Source organism: Oryzias melastigma, linkage group LG24 (genome assembly GCF_002922805.2).
Source record: "Oryzias melastigma strain HK-1 linkage group LG24, ASM292280v2, whole genome shotgun sequence".
NCBI classification, from domain to species: Eukaryota; Metazoa; Chordata; class Actinopteri; order Beloniformes; family Adrianichthyidae; genus Oryzias; species Oryzias melastigma.
This window is the reverse complement of record NC_050535.1, coordinates 18139751-18149498: the sequence shown is the minus strand read 5'-3', so window position 1 is coordinate 18149498 and position 9748 is coordinate 18139751. Positions and strand designations below refer to the sequence as shown.

Below are 9748 nucleotides of genomic sequence, written 5' to 3'. Positions count from 1 at the left end.
ATAACTGGTGAGACAGAGCAGAAGGAGCGCCTGACAGCTGGTTCCCCAGGTATATTAGTTTAGACAGGAACTAAGCACAGCTAGAAGTTCACAAAGTTAAATCAGGGTCAGACAGACAGAGGTCAATCACAGGCATGGGAGCATCAAAGAGGAGACTAGAGTTGTCAGAGTCCAAGCGAGGGTCAGGGCAATCAATATTTCTGAAAACATGTTTCCCACCGTTTGATTGAGTGGGCAGTTAAAGGGTTAAGAAGCAGGTGGGTGATTGTCAAACTGGAGACAGCTGAGCAGTATCTTGGAATTGTGTGCTGGGGTTGCTGGGAGATGTAGTGCAGTTAGTACTCTGGATGTAGCTCCCGCCGGTGACCAGAGGGGGAGACAGAGCGCTGACTCCTGATACGCCCTCTGGGGTTAACAAAATAAAAGTCCATATAAATTATTTCATTGTTGCAGATCGTTTATTTCTTTGTGAGTTTGTTTGCATACATCTCTAATTTGACTACTTTTTGTTTTCTGAGGTAATCAGTTTGGAAATACCTTTTTACTGTCTTATATTACTTACTTTCAGTATTTAATTGCTTTGTTCTCCCTGACAATATCAGGTGCTTAATGCACATTACAGCATTTTTTATGGTAAAAAAAAAATGCTCAAACGTACTATTAGTTTGTCAAAAAATACTTTCTCCTCACATTAAATTCCTATCTTTAAACTTTATGAGTCAGACTGTAAAAATACAAATAGACACAGGCCTGAACTTGCTGCATGCTTAAGAAAGAACAAATGACAGATTTTCTAAGAAGTAAAACCCAAACATATGCAAACACGCTCCTGCTGATATTGTCGGTTAGACTGCGGCAGCAAAGAGGCTCTCAGTCTGGCAGAGAGACAACAAGCTTTACCTCACAAGAAGCTGTGCGAGCTAATTCACTTTCCACAGCTTTAGTTACAGAGCATCACATGGGTCCTCAAATATATTCAAGAAAAAAAAAGATTTTCATTTATTATTTTAGTTTTCTCAAACTTATTGAAAAAAAAACTTCTTTCTGTGATCTCTTCTTCTCATTTTATGGCGTCCCGGGTCTGATCTGCTCACGGATGCAGCAGACTTCCTTCTTTTATACCCTCTGTCTTTGCTGTCAACCAATCAGGGACTGCCGCCATGGTAACCTTTTATTGTTGGTTATTTTTCCCTTCTGAATTATCTGTATCTCTTGGTTTTATTAGAGAAAATTACTTTCAATTTCGATTTTTAATTTAACATAAAAGAAGTGTTTAGAAGTTCTCCATTTAGGGATAATTTTCCAATATGGTCACAGGCAAGATGTCTGAAGTAAAAAAATAGAAAAACATGAAAAAAATTGGAAAATTAAACCCTGTGAGTTTATAAAAATGTTCATTTAGTCAGGAATGTAATTTTTGGTCGACCGAGTGTTTAACTCCATTAAACTTTAGGATCATCTAGCGGACTTTAGCTTTATGTGCTAAATCGATTTATACTTTTATAAATCGATTATTGATCTGTTAAGCTTAACTCGATTCAATTTTTTCAATTAATGGATTTTATCAGCCCAGTCCTATTGGGTTGGGGGAGGAGGGGCTGTAATATAACTAGGGAGCGTGAAAAAAGGGATGACGGGAAACGAGCTCAGGCTTACTCTCAATCGATAGTCTAACCTTAGACTCAGAGATTCATTTCTGATTAACTATGTCCTAAACAAAATGACAGTTTTTTTTTTATTTTACCTAAAAACAGCATTAAAAGACCCCTGGGACTGCTTTGAAAATAGATTAAAAAATGATAAAAATTTTACTGATGGGATTATCTGGTTATATCCAGAGTTAAAAACAGAGTGAATAATAATGCATTGATAGCTAATCTAGCTACGACCTTGGACTAGAACTTTATGTTCTGAGCAGAATATTCTTCTCTTCCAAACTCCCCATGCTCCTCTCCAGGGGCCCAGGACAGCCTAACGCCTGAGTGTCCACTACTCCTTATCAATTATCTAAATGTCGTCTCCAAAAAGTCAAGGGAGAAAGGCTGCAATAGAAATCACCATTATTTTACAATAATCCTTTTAGTGAATGACCTTTGATGACCTTTTTTGAGTCAACACGGTCCCAACAGGTCCAAATTTTCTATTTTTGAAAATAATTCAATGGTTTTAAGTGCCTTATGGTTCAAAAACATGATAGGGGCTACTAAATTAGTACGGATTTAACTTCTTAAGACCTGGCATCATATTTTTGGCTATGTCCGTCCATCCATCCAGCCCTTGAGGACTGATTTTGGACACCCCCGGTTGTAGATGTTAGCTTAAATATTAGCTTAGGTCTGAAGAGATTCATTTTGTTTTTTTAGATTTACACATTTCTGTCCAAGATGCACCACAAATTGTAAACTAAAAGAGTGTCTGTGTGTGTTTGTCTGTTTTTATAATCACTGCTGACATTACACTATACTACATTACTACATTTGCTTCATTGGAGATGATCCTTTCTGACACTAAGTGTCTTATTTTGAAAGGAAGTCATGTGAACTACTGTCAAAAGTAATCAACTATTTCATATTTTGAAGAAAAAATACTATATTTTATGTTTTTGTTTTATTTATACAAAAACTGTTCATTTACATGTGTCATAATGGTAATAATAACATAAATACAAATCAGTTTTACATTAATCTAATTGGAGAAATAAGATTAAATGATGAGAAATTGACTTTTAAGTGTTAAAAGTTGCAGACTTCTGACCTAAACTGATACTTATTCATGTTCTTTACTTTAAAATATATATTTATTTTCAGAGTGGGTGAGTTTTAAATACCTTTTTTATGTTAGAGGATTATAATTGACCTGAACAATAAATATATAAGAATAAATCACGAAAAATGCACCATTATTTTCACACACCTGCTGTGTTTTTAGGCCGGGCAGGTTTATGTCTGCTAACCGGCCGACCAATCAGAAGCCGCCCTGGAGTGACACTCCATCGGGGCGGAGCATCACGCCAGAAGTACCGGCTCCCTATTGGACCCTGACGTCTCGACTCGAGAGTCACCAGCCAATCAGCGGCGTCGCTCGATCTGACGACGGTGTGGCCTAGAGCTGCGTTCTTAATGGTGGCGTGATGGGGAGCATCTCCGCGGCTTGAACGTTCTCGATTCAGCGGCTGAACATCTGCGCCAGAATGGACATCCTGAAGTCTCTCGGACATCCAGAGGAGATTTTTAACCTCTTCCGGTTTAAAATGGGAGGATGCAGAGCTGTCATGCCGAAGCTGGATTATGTGAGTAAAGGAAGTAGAACAAAAAGTACAGTTTGGGGGCTTTTATATCACGTGAAGCCGGTTACCATCCCGCGTGCAGCATCACGCAAAAACACATCTGCGTGGCAGTGGATGGAGGTGAACATCCACCTGATTAGACCTTATTAAATGAGATCTGTTCTTCCATGTCCGGCGGCTCGCACAAACAAACGGAGATGACCATTGACGTGGTTTTCATTTGCATAATGAGCTTGGAGGGTTCACCGCTGCAGTGCGCCTCTTTCCCGGTTAATCCCTGCGGTTTAACACCACTGTGACCCGAGACGGAGACACTCTCCATGTGCTGTTGACAGCACTGCAGAGGATGCTGGGAAAACGGAATATAACTGTCTTCCTAGATTAGGGGTCCAAACATAAAATAAATCAGGGATCGGAGTCAACAGCTCCCCTAATTGAAACTACCTAAAGAAAACAAATAAACAAAGACTGCAAACTAAAATAACAAAACCCAGCAGTGTAAGACTGCTGAGGACAAAAACAACAACAACAAAAAAAGAAAAATAAAGTAGCATTTTTTACAAAGTAAGGATTACTTATCATTTATTTAATCTAATTTAGATTTTATTTTTCCTTTGGTTTTTGCCCCCCAAAAGACATAATTCCAATTTAGTATTAATAAAAGAAGGTTATGAATGCAAACCCAAATGTCTAAAGTAAGATTATGCAGCTCATTTTAGGTTTTGATCAGTAAAAAACAAGCCCAAATGGCTCTTTTTACTGTTAAAGGTTGCCAACCCCCGTCCTATATGCAAAAACCTGCTGCAAATCTCCCAAATTTGACCTTGCAGGCTGGGGTCAAACATGAGCAGATTCCACAATCATGCAAGATAAAATGTCAGATAACATAGTTTGCATAAGTAATAGGAAAACAAACGGAAATATGTGAACTATTCTGCAGGTTTCAAATGATACGTTTAAACTTTGAGTGACCGGAATCACAATGTTACAAATCAGAAAGCTTTGGAGAGATAATGTGTTGGCCAAACATCTTTAATCTTAATTTAACAAGTCACAAAGATTGCAGATGAAGCCATGAAGCCTAATTATTTATACAGTTTGTTTTACACAAAAAAGTTGAGACGTTTTTATTGATTTTTTTAAACAAGCAAAAAAATAATTAGAATATATATAAAGACTATAATTTTACCATGCAATTAAGTTTAATAGATTTTAACATGTTTTTTATTTTCATAATAGAGTGCAATACCCACAACCTACCACTAGGTGTCAGCAAAGCTTTGTTTCCTGTATTTTTATTATTTATGTATTTATTTATTTGTGTATGTGTGTGTGTTAAAAAAAATAATGCATGCAAATTAAATGTAAAATATAATATTTATCATTATATTTGACCTTTTCCTAATACTTGAAAATATTTGTGTTTTAAATGTAGACATGATTTTACCATTAAGGCGCAAAAATGTGGTAATATAATATTGTATGAATATGATGCATGAATATGGACGCTAATGTGCCCAAACCAGCGACATTTCCCCACTCGGAGATGATTATCAAACCGTCGCAGAGTGGCAGCTGCCGTTGTTTTGGCTGGAGGTGGGAGGAGCTTTCGCCGGATCAAAACAGCAGATCTATAAACGCTCTGGACTGGCTCTGACCGACGCAACGCACATGCGCGGTGGTTTGTAGATCTGCTATGCGTCTCGGTTAACCCTCCGAGAGATTTTTCTGCACGCTCGACCCCACAGCTAGCGTGTCCTCTACATGGACTTCGCGTTTAAAGCTCCTCCACCAGCGTGGTGTCCACATGGAACGCGTCGTCTCCTAACTACGGGCTCGGTCTTCCTGTCGGGGCTTCCGCATGGCCGGAGCCTGCTGCAAGTGCCCGGTGACTCTGTCCGTGTTCAAGCGCTCTCTCTCGGTGGGGCCGCGGGGCTGCGGGTCCCCTCCCCGGCCCCTCCTGCAGGTCCGGAGGCTTCGTGAGCGGGGCCTGCAGGAGGCCGCCCGCCCCTGCAGCGCCCTCAGACCCGCGGGCTTTCACCGACAAACGGCCCTCTTGTGTCTGCCCTGCCAGGACTCCATGAGCCAGACTCTGCGGACCTGCTACGTGTATCTGAACCAGACCAGCCGGAGCTTCGCGGCTGTGATCCAGGCGCTGGACGGGGAGTTGAGGTGAGTTTGGAGGCGTGTCTGCTACATGCATGCATGGAAACTAATGTCCACACTGTTCCTGCAAAAACAGCTTTTGTGCATGTTTGCTTAAAGCTATTTTTAAACCCTTTTAACAATTCTGAAATATCAAAATTAAGTTTATTGTCTTGATGGTACAGACATGCGGTTTGCATCTTCTACCTGGTGCTGCGAGCGCTGGACACTGTGGAGGATGACATGACCATCCCCCTGGACAAGAAGGTGCCCATGCTGACTCATTTTCACACCTACCTGTACCAGGAGGATTGGTGTTTCACTGAGAGTCAGGAGAAGGATCGACAGGTTCTTGAAGACTTCCCCACGGTCAGTGTCTCCACGAGGACAGGACGTCTCTGCATTAATGTTTCAGTAACAATGCATCATTTGAATCCAGATATCACTGGAATTCCGAAACCTCGCTCAGGAATACAGAGAGGTCATCTCGGATATATGTCACCGCATGGGAGTCGGGATGGCCGAGTTTCTGGAGAAGAAGGTTGGATCCATGAAGGAGTGGGACCAGGTAACATTTTTTCTGTTTATTTAGGGAATCGTATCAGTATTTTGTTTTTTTTTCTTTCTGTGTGTTTGTTCTTCAAACAGTATCACTGCAAACAGTTTATTTCTGAGAACTAACAATGCTTTATCAGCTGCTTTGCCTTTTTATCAAGTCTTGGCACACTGGAAGAATCCTACAGACTATCGGAAATCTAATCTGCAGCAGAGTGTCGTAATGGTTGTTCAAACTAGTGCTGCCACAAACGATTATTTTAGTAGTCGACTAGTCACCGATTATTTTTTCAGATTAGTCGACTAATCAGGTCATGCCCAAAGTGGATGTAAAACACACATCTTAACCATCATTAACTTTAAACTAACTAAAAACTAGATATATTCACACAAGTGTGAATACTGTAAGATGGATTTGACCGCTGAAGATGTTAGTGCTGATAGCTGAAGATGCTGAAATTGATAGCTAAAAACACTGAAGCTGATAGCCAGCTAAAATATTAGTTAAATGCCAAATTAGCCTAAAAAAGTCTATGTTAGCCAAAGCAGCTAGCATGTAGCTGAAATATTAGCTAAACTCCAAAATAGCCTAAAAAAGTTTTAAAAAGCCTAAATTAGCCAAAACAGCTAGCATGTAACTAAAATATTAGCTAAACTCCAAAACAGCTAGCATACCACTGAAATAGTAGCTAAACTCTAAATTGTCATAAAAATTGCAAAAATCTTAAGTTAGCCAAAACAGCTAGCATGTAGCTGAAATATCAGTCAAACTCCAAAATAGCCCCCAAAAAACGAAACAATAAAAGCCAATTTAGCCAAAATAGCTAGCAGTAGTTGAAATATTAGCTAAACTCCAGAATAGCCTAAAAAACTTTTTTTAGGCTAAAATTGCCAAAATAGTCCATAAAGTTAGCAGAATGCCGATATAACTTTAACCTTTACTACACTCCGACTCCACATAAAGTAACGACTAATTGACAGATTAGTCATTGATTAGTCGAATAATCGTGGCAGCTCTAGCCCAAACTAAGACCTGTAATTGCCCCGTTTTCTGCAGTACTGCCACTACGTCGCCGGTCTCGTCGGCATCGGTTTGTCTCGGCTCTTCTCCGCCTCCCAGCTGGAGGATCCAGAAGTGGGGCAGGACACTGAGCTGGCCAACTCTATGGGCCTGTTCCTCCAGAAGACCAACATCATCAGAGACTATCTTGAAGACACAACAGAGGGTCGGGCCTTCTGGCCCCAGGAGGTAAACCCCAATAGGATTTCTATTTACTTCAAAGCCCACGTGAAGGTCAGCGTTCACCAGCAGTTTGGGCTCTTCTGTCCCGTGTTGCCGTACAGGCGTGGAGTCAGTTTGCAGGCCGTCTGGAGGACCTGGCTCAGCCGGAGAAGCTGGAGTCGGCGCTGTCCTGTCTCAACCTTCTGGTCACCGACGCTCTGCGGCACGTTCCCGACGTTATCGCCTACCTGTCCCGCCTGCACAACCAGAGTGTCTTTAACTTCTGTGCCATTCCACAGGTGACATTTCAGTTTCACTCAAATCTTCCTTTTATTGGATGCAGCTTTGAAGGTGCAATTCTTCTGCCCACCAGGTGATGGCAATAGCCACTCTTTCCTCGTGCTACAACAACCCCATGGTGTTTCAGGGAGTGGTGAAGATCAGAAAGGGTCAGGCCGTCACCCTCATGATGGAAGCCACCAACATGCGAGCGGTGCAGACCATCATCTTTCAGTATAGCCAGGAGGTGGGTGTGGTTTCTGTCCGTTTTTCTGTTTTTCTACTGCACTTTTGACGACCGTTCTTCCTTGCAGATCCTGCAGAAGGTTTCCCTCACTGACCCATCCAGAGACAAGACTCTGCACATTCTAGCTGTCATCCAGGGAAAGTCCACCATGTCCCAGTCCAGGAGCCACCACCTGTCTCCCATGTACCTGTCTGCTGCCATGCTGCTGGCTGTGCTCAGCTGGCAGTACATCAGCACTGCTGCCGCCCAGGCGCAGGGCACGGGAGACGTGTAGGGGGCAGTTCCCCACTCGTCCTCGCAGAGGTTCACAGACTGAAGAGCAGACCTCTGCTGACTCATGGAAATGCACTAAATTTAAGGATTCACTATGGCTGTGAACAAACTGGACACTTTGATCCGTAGTGGGGTGTAATAATCCGGTCACACATGGCTTGTAGATCATGAACAAACTTCACTCAGCTTTAGGTTTCTCTAATCTTCTCTGATCAGAAATCAGCAAATCTAACCATCTTTTTACTGAGATGTTTTTCAACACTTTTTGCAATCCACTCGATCTCCGTAGACCACATGAGAGTAAACTGTGCAATAAACTAGTTTTTATCAAGATAAAGAGGAAAACAGAGCGATGAACTTAAGTTAAAACCTGTTAGCTAAGTGTCCTTAAGTCGGCTTTTGTGAGTAGTTGAGCGTAAATGTGTACAGAGCCAAAGGAAAGCTGCAAACATTGCTATGTAATATTTTAATTTGTACATATTTGAAATAATAAATAAATAAAAGTGATTGTTTTAAACTTTCTGTTTAATTTTTTTCTTTTGAGATTTTAAGTTACATATCATTTGAATTGTATTTTTAAATAAGTGAGACACACTGGTTTATTTAACACTTCTTTGACTGTTTTGGGTTTTTTTTAATGCTCTTTTGACTGATGTCCCCTTATTTGCCATTTATTAATTGAATAGCAACCTCTAAATCAGAGCAAAACGGCTTCATTTCTGAAGCACATTTCATATACAGAGGCAAATTAAAGGTTATAGTTATACCCGTAATAACACCAGCGTATAATTAAAATTAAAAAGATAAGAAGACTTTTTAAAGCAAGAAAATTAATGCCATTTACAACATTTTACTCAGAATGTGCTAGATTTATGGCTTAATGTACTTTTTTATAAAATAAAGAACATTTAAATATATCTATATTTTTAACAATCTAAAAACATTTTTAAGTTAATTTGATTTCTTTAGCATTTCTTTCCACTGTTCTATATTTTGACTTTTTTCAAGGCAAGCAACTTTTTTAAGCAAAATCTTTATTACCAGTTTTAGGAATTTAATAAAAATCTGGTAACACTTTTGGTAAGGTGCTGCAAAACACTCAATATAATGTTGACAAAGATTAATAAATTTGTTAAGCTTGTCAACAGTTTATTAATATAGATTTCATAGACAATGGTCTCATTTTAGATGGTAATGAACTTTTCTAAGTATGTTAATAAACCTAATTTGGCTTATTATACTTATAAATGTCTTATAAACATGTTTGTTAATGTGTTAATAAAGCTTGTTAAGGAATCTTATTATAAAGTGTTACCAAAATTCTCTGTAGAATACACATTATACATTTTCTGCAGATATTTATTTACATTTTTTATGGGTCAAAACTGCTGAAATGAATTTTTGACACAATGAAAAGTAGCCAATGTCCATCTTGTATAGTAATGTACATTTATTTTTCCTTCAAAATAAATCATGGTGTATACCTGTAGAGCCTTTTCTACCTTCCTTGAAGGTACTTTACAGTCACAGACACATGCACACACTGATGGCGTCAACCTTCCACCAGAGGCAACTTGGTTCAGTGTCTTGCCCAAGGACACTTCGACACATGACGCAAGGCGGGAATCAAACCTGCAATCTTTTGATTAGGAGTAGGGCTGCCACGATTAGTCGACTAATCGACGACTAATTGACTATTAAAATAGTCGACGACTAATTTAATAGTCGATTAGTCGTTACT

At 39.8% G+C, this 9748-nt stretch overlaps 1 protein-coding gene across 2 annotated transcripts; it reads left to right on the top strand.

The window, feature by feature from the left end:
- Window positions 1–3103: 3103 nt before the first annotated feature.
- fdft1 (farnesyl-diphosphate farnesyltransferase 1) lies at window positions 3104–8524 on the top strand. Of its 2 annotated transcripts, XM_024291726.2 has the most exons (8): window positions 3104–3289; window positions 5361–5458; window positions 5617–5800; window positions 5871–5999; window positions 7044–7235; window positions 7331–7507; window positions 7582–7734; window positions 7802–8524. In XM_024291726.2, the coding sequence occupies exons 1-8, from the start codon at window positions 3191–3193 to the stop codon at window positions 8006–8008; spliced, it is 1239 nt and encodes a 412-aa protein (XP_024147494.1). In that variant the 5' UTR covers window positions 3104–3190; the 3' UTR covers window positions 8009–8524. The 2 variants fall into 2 exon arrangements, with proteins under 2 accessions (XP_024147494.1, XP_024147493.1); XM_024291725.1 differs by lacking the exon at window positions 3104–3289 and having other exon boundaries at window positions 4045–5458.
- Window positions 8525–9748: the final 1224 nt, after the last annotated feature.

Excerpts from the sequence above, each read along its gene's own strand:
- fdft1 (XM_024291725.1), top strand. The coding sequence starts at position 5,148 with ATGGCCGGAGCCTGCTGCAAGTGCCCGGTGACTCTGTCCGTGTTCAAG. Across the intron at positions 7,236-7,330 it reads GGGCCTTCTGGCCCCAGGAG|GCGTGGAGTCAGTTTGCAGG; the intron begins GTAAACCCCAAT and ends GTTGCCGTACAG. Across the intron at positions 7,735-7,801 it reads TCTTTCAGTATAGCCAGGAG|ATCCTGCAGAAGGTTTCCCT; the intron begins GTGGGTGTGGTT and ends TCTTCCTTGCAG.